This window comes from Anomaloglossus baeobatrachus, chromosome 5 (genome assembly GCF_048569485.1).
Source record: "Anomaloglossus baeobatrachus isolate aAnoBae1 chromosome 5, aAnoBae1.hap1, whole genome shotgun sequence".
In the NCBI taxonomy this organism is placed as follows: domain Eukaryota; kingdom Metazoa; phylum Chordata; class Amphibia; order Anura; family Aromobatidae; genus Anomaloglossus; species Anomaloglossus baeobatrachus.
The window spans coordinates 147,103,358-147,121,138 of record NC_134357.1 but is presented as its reverse complement, the minus strand read 5'-3'; the positions used below and the strand labels follow the sequence as shown (position 1 = coordinate 147,121,138).

Genomic DNA, 17,781 nt, shown 5'->3' with positions numbered 1-17,781 from the left:
TGACTTTGAAAGAATGACAGATACAACAACGTGTTTCAACATGAGATTTCAAGCCAACTGCTTTCAATCTGGACAACATAGGAGTAAAACTCTATCAGTGGCAACAAATTAAAGAAAAATGCAGGTGTATATATAGACACAGGGAGTGGGGATAAGGATTTGCAGCTGAACTGCCCAGATATCTGCAGGGTCCAAAAGGGAAAAAGTTAAGATACATAGAACTCTATTCACACCAAGGAAGAAAGAATGGAATATCAAGGAGCAGTTTGAGCAGCAAAGAGCAGCGACCTTCTGCAGTCGAACACCACAGGGTTGTCTGTCAACTGTGATGCACCCATGACAGGTTACCACATGGGTACAACAGTTGTGTCACACATTCACCAGTAAGGGTGATGCTGTGATTGATGGAAGACTCGAACAATTTCACCTCTATGTATCAATTTTACAGCAGCACCAGGGGGCATTGCTTACCACTATCTTTCTTTTCTGAGAAGTAGAGGAAAATTCTTGGCAAATTGATTGATGGCCAAGTCTAGTGGTATAGTTTCAGACCAGTCCCGTCCCAGAAGCGGTCGAACTGCTTGGATCCGGGTGTCACTACTCGTGCTCGAGGGTCTTTGGACCCGGGGGCTCGGGGTCACTCTGAAACGTGATGGGGGGTTATTTACAGGGGAGTTAGATAGTTTGTGACGCCACCCGTGGTATGCAGTAATAGGGAGTACCGCCGCTGCAGTTGGGAGTACCCCGGGTGATGTAGTGGGGCAGCCAGATGACATTACCCTCCACGGGTAGGGAAAGGCCCCGGGACCCCGAATGGTGGGATGGATTGCAGGGGGAGCGCAGGCTCGCTGATAGCAGGGGATAATCAGGTACTCACTCAGAAGGAAAGCAGACACTGACAACGGGGTAAACCAAGTCTCTGGGTGCCGCTGCCCTCTTGGGAAGCTCGTCCGGGTTCCGTCGCCTGCAGCACTGCCTGGTGGTCTGTAGCCTGCCTCCGTGCACAGAATTTGAAAGTGTTTAGGTTGCCCATAAGCTTGGAGCTGTCCAGGCCCTGCTCACTACTATGGGTAGCAGAGGAACTTGCTCTCAGGAGTTCACGCTTGGAATTTCAGTGGGCTGCTTTGCTTGGAAAGCCCTATCCCCCTCGTTGCGCTAGTGCCCCCGATCTCTGAGCTTCGTGGGAACAGTCCATAAAGGCCCTGTCCTCCGCAGGTTAATTGCCGGGTTACTTGAAGCTTCTCCCCGACCTAGGGTCCAGTACCCCGACGTGCTTTTGGCCCCAGACTGGCTATTGGACTGCAGCTACCGACCATCCTCCTTGACTAAGCCAGCACCCTGCCCCAATCTCCCGTAACCGGGTCTCCGACTCCTCCAGGTCCAGACCACCGTCTGCAACCCAATCTGCTTCTCTCCCTGGGAGCTCCAACTCCCAGCTTCCTCGAGCTCCTCTCTGCTCGAGGGCTACCACTGTTCTCTTTGCTCCCCTTGAGCCAACTGACTTGTCACCTCCCACCTCCCTGACCCCTAGGTGGGCAGCCCTATTCCAGCTTAGCAGCCTACTGGTGTGCCTGACAGGGTGTGGTGCGAGGTGTGATTAGGATTTTTAGATGCTGGTGGAGGCAGTGCTGCAAGTTGGGAACCCGGAACCATGGGGGTTTGAGTCCTGCACTGGGAGATAAAGAGCGTGCAGTACCCTGTGACGACCTGACTAGTCCAGGGGCGCAACAGTATGAGCTCTCGTGGTGCTGTGGATTCTCTAAGGCATAGGTCAGAGTTAGCAACAAGGACCAAAGGTGATGATGCAGTGGGCTGGATTTTCTGGATGGTACTTAGGGATAGGGTGACTAGTAAAGCTGAATATGCAGGACAGAAGGTACAAAATCAAGATTGAAGTACTAAATGCAGCAGTACCAAAGGCTCAAATAGCACAGGAATAGCACAAATTTGTAGGCAATACGGAACCTTACTGCATGAGGGTGGAAGCATGCCGGGACAGCAGAGGTTGAGGATGCGGCAAAAACATGAACAGAAGAGATGAATTATCAGTTAGCACAATAGCAAAGCTGAAGGTGCATATGGCATGAAGATTAGCAGGACTGAGCTTGGTAATAATAGCTGGCTGCTAGATAGGAGGTTAGAGCAACTGAACAGATTATTAGCCACTTGGCTTGAGTAGAAGAAAATGGGAAGTATAGATTGACTACAGAAAAGCATGTGGTAGCAGAGTGCTATATTTTCTGAATACTCAGGGGTCATGCAGCTACTTGAGTTGGCCTTCAAATAAAAGGCCTCAGACTGAGGTACCATAGTAACTGGTGTAGACTAAAGGAGTTTGGCCATAGAGGAAGAAAGCAGTCCCCAATGCTGGAAGGAGGAGAGGTGTGTAACACCTATTTTACTTTTTCAGACACAAATTATAAAGTAATTTAAGCAGCAGAACCCTTCATACATATTACATCCTTACAAGAATTTTTCAATGTAAGGTAATATATAAAATTGTATTCAATTGTATTCAAACTTTTATACTGGTGCGCCTGTAGAGTGGCGTGGGGCAGGAGCCGTGAGTGAAGGGTTGACTCCGGACACTCCAGCACGCTACATGGCATCACTGGTCCTGGCTGGGTGTGTGGACTTGTGCTGTGCGAGCTAGGAAACTATGCAGGCCACATTCTGCCGTTCGTGATGGCCGGCTAAGACCGGATGATGACACATTCACAAGGAGACAAAACAGTTCATTTTAAACAACACTTTACTGTATGGTTCATTCTCAGTTACATCATCACATGCCAGAAAGCGATCACATATTTTTTTAGCAGGTTACAGTTTTGCAAGGCATATTCAGACACAGTCTAGGTTCACTCTGGGTTGCTTCAGAACTTACTGGTCATGTGAGTTCCAGTGCAACCCAGCCCATGTTACACTACAGTTTATGACGTCACTTTCCCTTCCCTCAGATCCACATCCAGTCTACTTAAGGGTCCCATCATGACCGGAGTTAAGCTTTGCACTCTTGAACGACTAGTAGAAAACCGCTCAGGAAGTTGACTGTGTTCACCTGCCAAATAGGATTAACCAGTTTAGTGGTCAGGTCCATTAACAGTCCAATAGAGTCCTGCTTCCAGAATTATCTAGGTCTAGGACCACCCCTTTCGAGGGTCAGTCTTTTGTTTTAACGTTGTTGACACTCCTTGTCTCTATCACCACTCAAGGTTCATATTATATCACCTTCCGCCTCCTCTCCTTTTGCTCTTCTTTCCACAAACCACCCACTATATGCGATCTTTATAACTGACCAACTGTATGTCCATCAGTTTTGCTCACTAGGTCTTCACTGACTGTTCCAGAATAAACCATCACTCTCCCTTTCATTTGAACCCATCCAGTTGGGCAAGTCACAATGCTTAGCTATTTCTGACCCTACAGTCTGTCAACTTCTTAAACAAGTACTATACAGCAGATTATGAAATACATTTCTTAAGTCGTTTGCGGAGTGTAGAGAAGAGGTAGGGTGACAGACAGAGATAAGAGTAAAAGGGAGGAACACTGTGAAGAACTTTATGGGTGAGAACAAGCAATTTAAATTGAATCCTATGACGTATGGGCAGCCAGTGCAGTGACTGGCACAGAGCGGAAGCATCCGAGTAATGATAAGCCAGATAGGTGACCCTGGCTGCTGCATTAAGGATGAACTGGAGAGGGGAAAGTCTAGTGAGTGGGAGGCCAATTAATAGACAGTTATAGTCATCAATTAGGGAGTGGATCAGGGCCATGGTGAGGGTTTTTGTTGTTTCCATGGTGAGAAAGGAGCGGATTCTAGAGATGTTCTTAAGGTGCAAGCGACAGGAGTGGGCAAGAGAGTGTATGTGGGAGGTGAAGGAGGTGATGGAGAGATACGTGTCAAGCATAACCCCCAGACAGCGAGCCTGCAGCCTAGGCGTTATCGTGGTGCCACACAGAGAAGGAGATGTCAGGTTTAGGGAGGTTAGGAGTTCAGTTTTGGAAAGGCTAAGTTCCAGATAGAGAGCAGACATCATATACAATATACAGTGTATATGATGTATATATATTTATTTAAAAAAAAAGACTATACAACCTGGTGGTGTATTCAGGGGCAGGAACGCAACAGAAACAGTCCACCACTCTTGCACACCTTAACCATAACTCTGTTGTGTATATGTAAAACAGAATCAGGTTTTGTATGTGTCGCTGTGATTTTTGCTTAATCTTTTCTTGTTTTGGAAATTAGAATGTAACACCACAGGAAGATCCAATCTATAGGCTTTGCTTTTCTCTTTGTAGGCAACAACAGTGGTTTATGTGACCATCTTGGATGAAAATGATAATCCTCCACAATTTGAAAGAATGCTATATGAAATAACCTTGGATGAAGGTCCAATGACCCTTAACTCTGTCATAATCACAACTACTGCTGTGGATCGTGATGAGGGTCTTAATGGTACTGTTACCTATTCAATAATAAGTGGTAACCTCCAGAACACATTTTCTATAAATAATTCTACGGTAAGACCTGAACAGTAAACATTTTTACAAAATAAAACATATTGTATAGAGGCAATATTACACTGTTTTATCTCAAGTAGAACTCCACCTTCCAGCAACTTTTATCTATTCTATAACTCAAAATAAATGTACTGTGATAGCAATTTTGACGAGTATAGGTAAAGCAGCACTCACCATCTGCGGTAGAAAATTATTTTTATTGTGATGTGTTAAAACATAAAGGTGATTGGGAGCCTTCAAGGTGCAGACAGATGACAGCTGTTTGCATGTCAGACGCTTCTACGGGTCATATTAGATAGTGCTGAAGTTCTTCTTTGTTACTTGTTTTTTTGTCACAAATGTGTTGTGATGTTTTGTAATATACATGCATTACTGAGGGAATCTGTCAGGCCCCAAAACACTAACTTAAGCACTTAAACAAGTATGTGGTGGATTTAGCACCTATCTAAATTATACCTTTAGTGTGAATTTTAGTGGTTTAGTTGGTAAAAAAATGATTTCATATACACTGGGGAAAATAAGTATTTGATACACTGCCAATTTTGCAAGTTTTCCCACCTACAAAGAATGGAGAGGTTTGTAATTTTTATCGTAGGTAGAATTCATCTGTGACACACAAAATCCCCCCAAAAAATCCAGAAAATCAAATTGTATGATTTTCAAATAATTAATTTTTATTTTATTGCATGAAATAAGTATTAGATCACCTACCAAGAAGCAAGAATTCTGGCTCTCACATACCTGTTATTTTTCTTTAAGAAGCACTCCTACTCTGCACTCATTACCTGTATTAAATGCACCTATTTAGACTCATTACCTATATAAAATACACCTGTCCACACACAGTCAATCACATTCCAACCTCTCCACCATGGCCAAGACCAAACAACTGTACAAGGACACCAGGGACAAAATTTTAGACCTGCAGAATGCTGGGATGGGGTACAGCAGGGTTCCCCAACTCCAGTCCTCAAGGCCCACCAACAGTGCATGTTTTCAGGATTTCCTTAGCATTGCACTGCTGTTGGAACCAGCACCTGGGCAGGTAATTACATTAACACCTGTGCAATACTAAGGAAATCCCAAAAACCTGCACTGTTGGTGGGCCTTGAGGACTGGAGTTGGGGACCTCTGGGCTACAGGACAATTGGTAAGCAGCTTGAAGAGAAGTCAACAACTGTTGGCGCAATTATTAGAGAATGGAAGAAACACAAGATTACAGTCTATCTTTGTCTAGGACTCCATGCAAGGCCTCGACTCGTTTTATAAGGATGATTCTGAGAAAGGTCAGGAATCAGCCCAGAAATACATGGTAGGACCTGGTCAATGACCTGAAAAGAGCTGGGACCACAGTCTCAAAGATTACTGTTAGTAACACACTACACTGTCATGGGTTAACATCCTGCAGGGCACGTAAGATTCCCCTGCTCATGCCAGCACATGTCCAGGCCCATTTGAAGTTTGCCAATGACCATTTGGATGACCCAGAAGTGGATTGGGAAAAGGTCGTGTAGTCAGATGATACTAAAATAGAACTTTTTGGTATCAACTCCACTCACCGTGTTTGGAGGAAGAAGAAGGATGAGTACAACACCAAGAACACCATCCCAATTGTGAAGTATGAGTGTAGAAACATACTTATAGAATCATGGAATCATAGAATGGTAGAGTTGAAAGGGGCCTCAAGGTCTATAGGGTCCAACCCCACACGAGTGCAGATTTTCCTAAATCATCCCAGCTATATATTTATCCAGCTTCCACTTGAAGATTTCCATTGATGGAGAGCTCACTGCCTCTTGTTTTAGACTGTTCCACTCTCTGACTGCCCTCACTATCAGAAAGTTTTCCTATTGACTAACCTGTATCACCTTTCTTTTAGCTTCATCCAATTTCTTCTTATACTTCCTTGTGCTAATGAGAATAGGGTAGTTCCCAGTGGCATAACTAGAGTTTGATGGGTCCCGGTGCAAAGTTTGGACCTGGGCCTCCCCTCCAACACTCGGGGTAAGGGATAATAACGCCAGCACTCGGGGTATGGGATAATGACGCTGACACTTCGCTCTTTCCCTTAGCACCCAGGTTTCCCATGATCTGAAATCCCTGTGTCTATCAGCACCCAGCGTTCTGATAGCCATCTTGTCCTCAGTACCTATCTTCCCCATGCTCTGCTATACACCTTTCCATCACCATGCAGCTTTTCCATGCTCTGATATACATCTTTCCCTCAGCACCCAGCTTTCTCATGATATTAGAACATGGGAAAGCTGGATGCTGAGGGAAGATGTATAGCAGAGCATGGGAAAGCTGGGTGTTGAGAGAAAGAGCTTCTTTCCCTCAGCACAAAACTTTCCCATCCTTGTATCTTTGTCCCTCCTTGTACAAAGCTTTCCAAATACTATATTGGCCCCCAACTTGCCTTCCATATAGTATAATGGGTCCCACATAAACCTTCATATATTAGAATGCAGCCCCATAATCCAGAATGTATTATAACACACCTCCCATAGTCCTTCATGTATTATAATTCACCCCATAGTTCTCAATATATTATACTGCACCCAATAGTGCTCCATATATTATAATGCACCCCCACAGTCCATGTATAAGGTAACCCCATTAGTCCTCCATATAATATAATGCAGCACCATAGTCCATATTGCATTATGCAACCCCATAGTCCATATTGCATTATGCAGCCCCATAGTCCATATTGCATTATGCAACCCCATAGTCCAGATTATATTATGCAGCCCCATAGTTCATATTGCATTATGCAGCCTCATAGTTCATATTGCATTATGCAGCCCCATAGTCCATATTATATCATGCAGCCCCATAGTCTATATTATATTATGCAGCCCCATAGTCCATATTGCATTATGCAGCCCCATAGTCCATATTATATCATGCAGCCCCATAGTCCATATTGCATTATGCAGCCCCATAGTCCATATTACATTATGCAGCCCTCATCCATATGCACTGCTTTCCCCGCTCACCGGCCATCCTGGCATCTGTGATTGGTTGCAGTCAGATGCACGCCCTAGCTAGTGTGACAGTGTCTAACTGTAACCAATCACAGTCGCTGTCTGCATGTCACTTATATAGTATAAAACTAAATAAACAAATAAAATATTTGGCATAGGGTCCCCCCATATTATGATACCCAGTACAGATGAAGCATATGGCTACAGGCTGCAGCCCCAGCCCTGCGTTTATATTTGCTGTGTATCAAAATAGGAGAAGCCGCATGTGTTTGTTTTCCTTTTTTTAAATGATTTAAATAAATAGTGAAAAAAAACAGCATGTGGACCTCGCCTATTTCGATACCCAGACATGATAAAGCCCGATAGTTGGAGACTGGTATTCTTAGGCTTGGACGACCCATGCTTATTGGGCCACCTGCCGCCTAAAAATAGCAGCCTGCAACCGCCCAGAATTGCCGCATCCATTAGTTGCGACATTCCCAGCGCTTTACCTGGCTCTTCTCAATTGCCATGGTTTGGTAGCAATCAGGGTAATAAGGGGTTAATGTCAGTTCACAGCTGCCACTAAGCCCTAGATTAGTAATGTGCGGGCGTCTATGAGACCCGCCCATTACTAATCTGTAAGTGATAAGAAATAAACACAAACACCCCCAAAAATCTTTATTTTACATAAAAGACAGAAAAGCACCATTCTGCAACACTTTATTAACCCCAACACATCCCTACAGGTCCGACGTAATCCACACAAGGTCCCATGACAATTCCACTCTGGTACATCTAAATTCACATTGAGTGGCCATAGAACATGACTGCCCACTGTGAGGTTCAGGCAGAGACTGAGTGAGCCACACGATCAGCAGTCACGTCATTCAGGTGATTTGTAGTCACAGCTGGAGGTTCCTACAGTTGTCCATCTGTGACTGCAAATAGCCTCAGTAAGCAGGAAGAACTTGCTTTATTCTCATTTTCTTTATTTTTCCCTTATTCTTTTATTTTTTTTTATTTCCTGAGTGCCGGATCTGGATCATTAGCTGGAATTCCCTGAGATTTCTGGGCCCATGTCCGGCACTTGGATACGTGTGAAACCGCGCAGATCAGGACTTTTACATTCTGGGTCTGCCCATCACTACTCAGTACACTATTATGCCTCTTCAATTTGCATGCTGAGCTTTGCCACATTTTAATTGACAGCTCACTCTGCAGCACATAGTGTTGTAGCTGGCTCCTCTTTGAAGTACAGTATTGAGCAGCAGCCATAACCAGATCCACAGATGAAGGCCCACAATGACACTATGTGAGCATGGCTGGCCTCTTGGAATATCCATGCAGAGGTGCAGAGTTGCTGATTGAGTGCAAGCAACAATAACTTGAGCTCTCTCAATTAAGATATGATAAAGTGCTCAGTATGCAAAGAGATTGGGCATAATGGTGATCTGGCCGTATGACAATACCAAGTGTGCACACTAACACCATCATTTGCTTACAAAATATTTTTATTTAATGCAACTGACCCACTAAAAGTAATACTACAGGTATAGTTTTATAGAGTCTAAAGGGTTCTTTACACGCTTCGACATCGCTAGCGATTACTAGCGATGTCGTGTGTAATAGCACCCTCCCCCGTTGTACGTACTAAATGTGGTGATCGCTGCCGTAGCGAACATTATCGCTATGGCAGTGTCACAGGCACATACCTTGTCAGCGACGTCGCTGTGACCGCCGAACAATCCCTCCCTCAAAGGGGAGGTGCGTTCGGCATCATAGCGACATCACTGCGGCGTCACTAAGCGGCTGGCCAATAGAAGCAGAGGGGCGGAGATAAGCGGGACGTAACATCCCGCCCACCTAATTCCTTCCTCATTGCCGGTGGAAGCAGGTAAGGAGATGTTCGTCGTTCTTGCGGTGTCACACACAGCGATGTGCGCTGCCGCAGGAACAAGGAACAACATCGCTACTCACCAGACAACTCCGTTTTGTTTTTGGACGACCTCTCCAACACCAACGATTTTTACCACTTTTGCGATCGTTGAAGGTCGCACGTACGTGTCACACGCTGCGATGTCGCTAACGACGTCGGATGTGCGTCACAAACACCTGAGCCCGACGATAAATCTTTAGCGATATCGCAGCGTGTAAAGCCCCTTAAGTCCCTACATACCTTTATAAGTGGCTTGGTTAGTGTTTTGGCAGTGCCAGACTCTTTTTAAATAGGTGGTCCAACAAGAAGCTCAATTTTAATAGTGGAAGACTCAGCAATAGGAAGGTGGAAAAGAAAAAACAGAAATAGTGATTTTTATTTACAGTATGTTGAATTCTGTACTGCATTTTAAATATGATCATAAGTAGATCATGTAACCTGTAATTTCTCACGTACAGAGGTCGGCTTTCGTAAGCACGAGGAGCTAGTAGTAGCTGTGGTTTTGCTTGCACTTACTTCCTGTATTGGCTTCCGTTGTTATTTCAAAAGAGAACAATGTTTTTTTTATCTTAAAGTAAATGTGAGCTAAAACCATTTATCTAAAAAGCACAAAGTCTGGAAGTTCAATAATGGGACCATTTTTGTTTTGGCACACCGATATCACACACATTGACCATTGCACCTTAAGGCCCTTTTAATCTGTTAGTGACATCCAACAAAGAAGTTAAAGATGTGATCCAAAACTAAAATTTAGTTTAGTCCAAAAGGCCTATTTAATATCAGATTCTAATCTCTATTTTAGCACACTTTAATTAAAAGGTTCCTACTGTTCTCACACATAGAGATGAGCGAACCCAAACAATAAAGTTCAGGGTTCGAACCGAACACAAACTTTGCAAAAAAAATCAGTGGTCGAGTTTTGGTGCTTTATGTATATGAACCATTCGAGCGAGCATCGCTGTGCTCATGTACGCTCGGTGCTCAGCCCATTGTGAGCCACCTGCAGTGTTTGAATGGCTTTCACTGGGGGTAAAATCAGCATTATCAGATGTAGTGTGTACAAAAAAATTTTTAAACCCAGCCTTCCCTCCTAGAGAAGCTATCTATCTATGGCTGGCTGTATGTGAGCGGAGAGCCGAACTGCCCAATCAGTGACTTCCAATGGGATTCAGGTCAAGTCCAGGTCCAAACTGAACTTTATCTCAAGTCGGGCTGAAGCCGGCGAACTCGAACTTCCACAGGTCCGATCATCTCTACTCAATAAGCTATCCAACTGCTATTTTTTTTTTACTACTTCCTCTTTGATAAAACTTTGTTTGAGAATCCCATTGTATGCTGGAACAGTCAGATGAGTCATCATTAGGGGCATAGGCTCCAGTTATTGAGCAACTTCTGCCCCATCCCTGAAATTACGCATCATCAGTGGCATATTGCACAATGACAAGAATCTTCTCAGCATACATCAGAGTTGAAGACCGATGCATACTCAGTTGAGCAGGGACTAGCCAAAACCCCTAAACCGGTCGTGACTGATGACACCTTGCTTCAGGGAGGAGTCAAAGGTAGCGGCAGTGATTACAGCTTCAGCCCTGTGATAATGACTGGTTTGACTATCCCAGCATCATCAAAGCATCATCAAAGAGAAAGTAGTAAAAAACATAGCAGTTAGAGTAGTGCGGGAACAGTAGAAACTTTTTAAATAAAGTATATTAGAGATTGGATTATGAAAATAAATAGGCATATAGTATTAAACTAAATTGTAGTTTCAGATCACCCCTTTAATGCAATCTTTTAAAAAAAAAGCAAACACTTATCTACTTAATTTTTTTTGGTTTTGTCATTTTATCATAGCTCCTCTTACTCCTCTTACTATTATTTAAATTGTGTTCAGCGCCTTGCAGAAGGGGCATAACCCAGTGCGGCCAAACAGATCCGCTATAATTTATGCAACAAAACAAACATAAATTATAGTTGAATTAAATTTTCGGATGTTGGCATAGGTAACCAGAAGATATGCCAAATTTGCACACCTCGTAAAAGGGCAATCATTTAATATTATTAAATTGGTTTAGTTGGTAAGCATGAAAATTCTCAAGCTTTCAGTTGACTTCCTTTTTCTAATTGGTTTCTTTCTCCTTTGAGAATTTTTATCTTACATAGTGTACAGCTCATTTCTATGGAGCTCAGCCATTGAGATACTTACTGGTCAAGTATGTGCAGCTGTTACATTACAGGAAGGGAATTAACGGCAAAGATCCCAGCCACCTTTCTACAACCCATTGATTCCCTCCCCCTCCCTCTCCTGAAGTGTATGCTTATTCAAATACACTGTTATATTTATATGTAAATATAGAGAAAATAAAAAGGAAGACATCACTCCATACAGTTAGGTCCAGAAATATTTGGACAGTGACACAAGTTTTGTTATTTTAGCTGTTTACAAAAACATGTTCAGAAATACAATTATATATAATATGGGCTGAAAGTGCACACTCCCAGCTGCAATATGAGAGTTTTCACATCCAAATCAGAGAAAGGGTTTAGGAACCATAGCTCTGTAATGCTTAGCCTCCTCTTTTTCAAGGGACCAAAAGTAATTGGACAAGGGACTCTAAGGGCTGCAATTAACTCTGAAGGCGTCTCCCTCGTTAATCTGTAATCAATGAAGTAGTTAAAAGGTCTGGGGTTGATTACAGGTGTGTGGTTTTGCATTTGGAAGCTGTTGCTGTGACCAGACAACATGCGGTCTAAGGAACTCTCAATTGAGGTGAAGCAGAACATCCTGAGACTGAAAAAAAAGAAAAAATCCATCAGAGAGGTAGCAGACATGCTTGGAGTAGCAAAATCAACAGTCGGGTACATTCTGAGAAAAAAGGAATTGACTGGTGAGCTTGGGAACTCAAAAAGGCCTGGGCGTCCACGGATGACAACAGTGGTGGATGATCGCCGCATACTTTCTTTGGTGAAGAAGAACCCGTTCACAACATCAACTGAAGTCCAGAACACTCTCAGTGAAGTAGGTGTATCTGTCTCTAAGTCAACAGTAAAGAGAAGACTCCATGAAAGTAAATACAAAGGGTTCACATCTAGATGCAAACCATTCATCAATTCCAAAAATAGACAGGCCAGAGTTAAATTTGCTGAAAAACACCTCATGAAGCCAGCTCAGTTCTGGAAAAGTATTCTATGGACAGATGAGACAAAGATCAACCTGTACCAGAATGATGGGAAGAAAAAAGTTTGGAGAAGAAAGGGACCGGCACATGATCCAAGGCACACCACATCCTCTGTAAAACATGGTGGAGGCAACGTGATGGCATGGGCATGCATGGCTTTCAATGGCACTGGGTCACTTGTGTTTATTGATGACATAACAGCAGACAAGAGTAGCCGGATGAATTCTGAAGTGTACCAGGATATACTTTCAGCCCAGATTCAGCCAAATGCCGCAAAGTTGATCGGACGGCGCTTCATAGTACAGATGGACAATGACCCCAAGCATACAGCCAAAACTACCCAGGAGTTCATGAGTGCAAAAAAGTGGAACATTCTGCAATGGCCAAGTCAATCACCAGATCTTAACCCAATTGAGCATGCATTTCACTTGCTCAAATCCAGACTTAAGACGGAAAGACCCACAAACAAGCAAGACCTGAAGGCTGCGGCTGTAAAGGCCTGGCAAAGCATTAAGAAGGAGGAAACCCAGCGTTTGGTGATGTCCATGGGTTCCAGACTTAAGGCAGTGATTGCCTCCAAAGGATTCGCAACAAAATATTGAAAATAAAAATATTTTGTTTGGGTTTGGTTTATTTGTCCAATTACTTTTGACCTCCTAAAATGTGGAGTGTTTGTAAAGAAATGTGTACAATTCCTACAATTTCTATCAGATATTTTTGTTCAAACCTTCAAATTAAACGTTACAATCTGCACTTGAATTCTGTTGTAGAGATTTCATTTCAAATCCAATGTGGTGGCATGCAGAGCCCAACTCGCGAAAATTGTGTCACTGTCCAAATATCTCTGGACCTAACTGTATATTGCAGAAAAACAGACCTTTATTGGCCCATACGGTGTGATAGCAACGTTTTGATTCCCAGGAACATTTCTTAAGCTTGCTGACAGATGTGCTGAAGCAGGACAAAGTTCCTGACTAGTAATGAGTGGACTTGCAGATAACCGGGACCAACAGATCTAACCGGATTATAAAAAATACGGTTACGGCTTGGAAATCCTGGATATCTGGCCAGATGCCAGACCCCAAATACGTCTATGGGGACCAGAATCTCGTGCGTAAAAATGGTGGTAGAAAGGATAGGGGAATTGGAGCAAGCGCTTCCTACTTACCAAGTCTCCGTTGTAGCTGTAACTGCTTACAGGCCACTCATTCTTCTTACGAGGCCAGTCATTATTGATCCCTCCAATGGGGGGGGTCTCATAGCCAGGGACTTGTTACGAGGGGGACCCGGGGAAGCGTGCCAAGATGGGGAATGGACAGCCTCCGCCGGTCAAGGTCCACTGTGCGGTGTAAGGGACCTATGGTGGGTGAAGAGTGAGCGGGTTGCTGCTAGCGATCGTCTGGAACGTCACAGATGATCCATGTACACCGGTCCGCCCCAACCCGTGTGGGCTGTATGGCAGGGATCACACGGCTCAGTGTACCTGTTGCACGGGGAAGCACAGAGGTGCCCACGCACGTGTGCCAGTGGAAGTCACGAGAATATGGCACGAGGGTAGCACAGAGGTGCCCACGCACGTGTGCTTTCAATAACCAGGTGAGTCCGGTGGAGACTCGAGGAGCTCACCTGGGACAGGAACACGGCCTGTTGAAGGAGCTACTGCCGGAGCAGCAAGGCAGGGACACGGCCTGCAAACCAGGTACTGCCTAAGCAGCAAGGGCCAAGCCCACAGAAGACGATAATGCCTGAGCAGTGGCGTGGCAGCACGCTGCCAGACATCCAAACATAGAAGGACAGTCGCGCGCCACCATGATGGCAGGAGGAGCTTTTAAGGAGGTGTAGCTCCAGCCAAGGGCGGGCGCGAGGCGGAGATGACGGACTTGACCCAATCAGAATCCACGACATCCCAGCCTGGCCAGTCAGGATTCACCACGTCACCAGCCTTGTCATCAAGCCGTGTGACGTCAGTGGGCGAATCAGGATCCACCAAGCATAGCACATGCTCACCCTCCTGCCTCTGGGAAATAGAGGCGGGATCCTCGGTCTCACAATGTGTAGAGATAACGGGAGTCTCACTGCTTCCCTGAACAGCAAACCTCTGCACATTGCGCAACCTCACAGACCTTCGAGGCTGCTGAGCAGGAGAAGCTGCGGCAGGCAAGGAATGGGAGACCGCCTCATTTCTTGCAACAGGAGTACCACTAGGTGTCACCCTCATGCTGCCTCTCTGAGGAGGTTTCTCCTGCACTCTGCGCAGTCTGGCAGACCTTCGGCGCTGCTGAGCAGAAGCGCTCGTGGCAGGCAAGGAGACTGTCTCATTCCTTGCCACAGGAGAGCCACGAGGTGTAACAGGGACTGTGATTGGTTGCAGTCAGACGCTGTCACACAGGCTGGGGGCGCATCTGACTGCAGCCAATCTGTCCGCCGCTTTCACAACCAAGTATTGCGGGAGCCCGTGACGTCAACGCTAGTGACAGTCTCGGGCCGGCAGCGAGAGGAGATGTGACAAGCGGCGGCCATGGAAGACAGTGACAGTGCTGACATCAGGAGGGCAGGACTTCATCACCGCAGGTAAGCCGAGCGGAGTAATGTGTGCGGAGTGCAAGGTGGGTGAAGCCGAGCGGGGCCATGTGTGCGGAGTGCGAGGTGGGTGGAGCTGAGCAAGGTAATGAGTGCGGAGTGTGAGGTGGGTGGAGCCGAGCGAGGTAATGTGTGCGGGCAGTGGAGTGCAAGGTGGGTGGAGCCGAGCGGGGTAATGTGTGCGGAGTGCGAGGTGGGTAGAACCAAGCGGGGTAATGTGTGTGAAGTGCAAGGTGGGTGGAGCCGAGCGAGGTAATGTGTTCGGGCAGCGAAGTGCGAGGTGGGTGGAGCCGAGCGGGGTAATGTGTGCGGAGTGCGAGGTGGGTGGAGCCGAGCGAGGTAATGTGTGCGGAGTGCGAGATGGGTGGAGCTGAGCGAGGTAATGTATGCGGAGTGTGAGGTGAGTGGGGCCATGTGTGCGGAGTGCGAGGTGGGTGGAGCCGAGCGAGGTAATGTGTGCGGGCAGCGGAGTGCGAGGTGGGTGGAGCCGAGCAGGGTAATGTGTGCGGAGTGCGAGGTGGGTAGAACCGAGCGAGGTAATGTGTGCGGAGTGCGAGATGGGTGGAGCTGAGCAAGGTAATGTATGCGGAGTGTGAGGTGGGTGGAGCCGAGCGGGGCCATGTGTGCGGAGTGCAAGGTGGGTGGAGCTGAGCAAGGTAATGAGTGCGGAGTGCGAGGTGGGTGGAGCCGAGCGAGGTAATGTGTGCGGGCAGCGGAGTGCGAGGTGGGTGGAGCCGAGCAGGGTAATGTGTGCGGAGTGCGAGGTTGGTAGAACCGAGCGGGGTAATGTGTGCGGAGTGTGAGGTGGGTGGAGCCGAGCGAGGTAATGTGTGCAGAGTGTGAGGTGGGTGGAGCCGAGCGGGGCCATGTGTGGCGGAGTACGAGGTGGGTGGAGCTGAGCAAGGTAATGAGTGCGGAGTACGAGGTGGGTGGAGCCGAGCGAGGTAATGTGTGCGGGCAGCGGAGTGCGAGGTGGGTGGAGCCGAGCAGGGTAATGTGTGCGGAGTGCGAGGTGGGTAGAACCGAGCGGGGTAATGTGTGCAGAGTGTGAGGTGGGTGGAGCCGAGCGAGGCAATGTGCTCGGGCAGCGGAGTGCGAGGTGGGTGGAGCCAAGCGGGGTAATGTGTGCGGAGTGCGAGGTGGGTGGAGCCGAGCGAGGTAATGTGTGCGGAGTGCGAGATGGGTAGAGCTGAGCGAGGTAATGTGTGCGGAGTGTGAGGTGGGTGGAGCCGAGCGGGGTAATGTGTGCGGAGTGCGAGATGGGTAGAGCTGAGCGAGGTAATGTGTGCAGAGTGTGAGGTGGGTGAAGCCGAGCGGGGTAATGTGTGCGGAGTGCGAGATGGGTAGAGCTGAGCGAGGTAATGTGTGCGGAGTGTGAGGTGGGTGAAGCCGAGCGGGGTAATGTGTGCGGAGTACGAGGTGGGTGCAGCCGAGCGGGGTAATGTGTGCGGAGTGCGAGATGGGTGGAGCCGAGTGAGGTAATGTGTGCGGAGTGCGAGATGGGTAGAGCTGAGCGAGGTAATGTGTGCAGAGTGTGAGGTGGGTGAAGCCGAGCGGGGTAATGTGTGCGGAGTGTGAGGTGGGTGGAGCCGAGCGGAGTAATGTGGGTGGAGCCGAGTGAGGTAATGTGTGCGGGCAGCGGAGTGTGAGGGGGGTGGAGCCGAGCGGGGCCATGTGTGCAGAGTGCGAGGTGGGTGGAGCTGAGCAAGGTGCGGAGTGCGAGGTGGGTGGAGCCGAGCGAGGTAATGTATTCAGGCAGCAGAGTGTGAGGTGGGTGGAGCCGAGCGAGGTAAAGTATTCGGGCAGCAGAGTGTGAGGTGGGTGGAGCCGAGCGGGGTAATGTGTGCGCAGTGTGAGGTGGGTGGAGCCGAGCGGGGTAATGTGTGCGGGCAGCGGAGTATGAGGTGGATGAAGCCTAGCGGGGTGATGTGTGCAGAGTGTGAGGTGGGTGGAGCCGAGCCGAGCGGGGCCATGTGTGCGGGTGGTGGAGTGCGAGATGGGTGGAGCCGAGCAGGGCCATGTGGCGCTGAGGACGTCAGTGCCGGGGACTGCATGGCTGGGAACAGGTGAGTGTGAGTGTGAGTGTGAATGTGTGTGTGTACATGCCGAGTGCAGGAGGGGGCGGAGCCGAGCGGGGAAGTGTCGGCTCCCTGCACACGTAACCAGGGTAAATATCGGGTTACTAAGCAAAGCGCTTTGCTTGGATACCCGATATTTACCTTGGTTACCAGCTTACCACAGGATGCCAGCAATGGCTCCTTGCACACTGTAGCTGTAAAAAGCCACGTTTTTGTTGATCGAACCGTTCTCAAACGTAACTCGAACTGTCGAGCTTTTAGCAAAAAGCTCGAGTTCGATCTCGAGCACCCCCCAAAATCACTCGAACATGAAATTGTCGAACCTAGAACATCGCTCATCTCTATTCAATACTCTTGATCAAAACTGTATCACATTGAGATTTTCAAGTTATGTATAGTCTGTGAAATCTGGAGGAGTCCAGGGAAAAATGTATGTGTTACCAGAAAGAAATCTGCCCATCTGCAGCTAACCAGGTACGAATATAAAAAAGATGGGCATTCCACACTTCTATAGTGAG

The 17,781-nt window shown here is 47.0% G+C and overlaps 1 protein-coding gene across 2 annotated transcripts in view; it reads left to right on the top strand.

Moving 5' to 3' along the window:
- The window catches only part of CDH23 (cadherin related 23), a 1,872,161-nt gene that overhangs the window by 1,619,893 nt on the left and 234,487 nt on the right, over positions 1 to 17,781 (top strand). For both annotated transcript variants that reach the window (XM_075348968.1, XM_075348971.1), the window contains exon 37: positions 4,303 to 4,524. In XM_075348968.1, the coding sequence (XP_075205083.1) occupies positions 4,303 to 4,524 (222 nt within the window). The remainder of the gene's footprint in view (positions 1 to 4,302; positions 4,525 to 17,781) is intronic.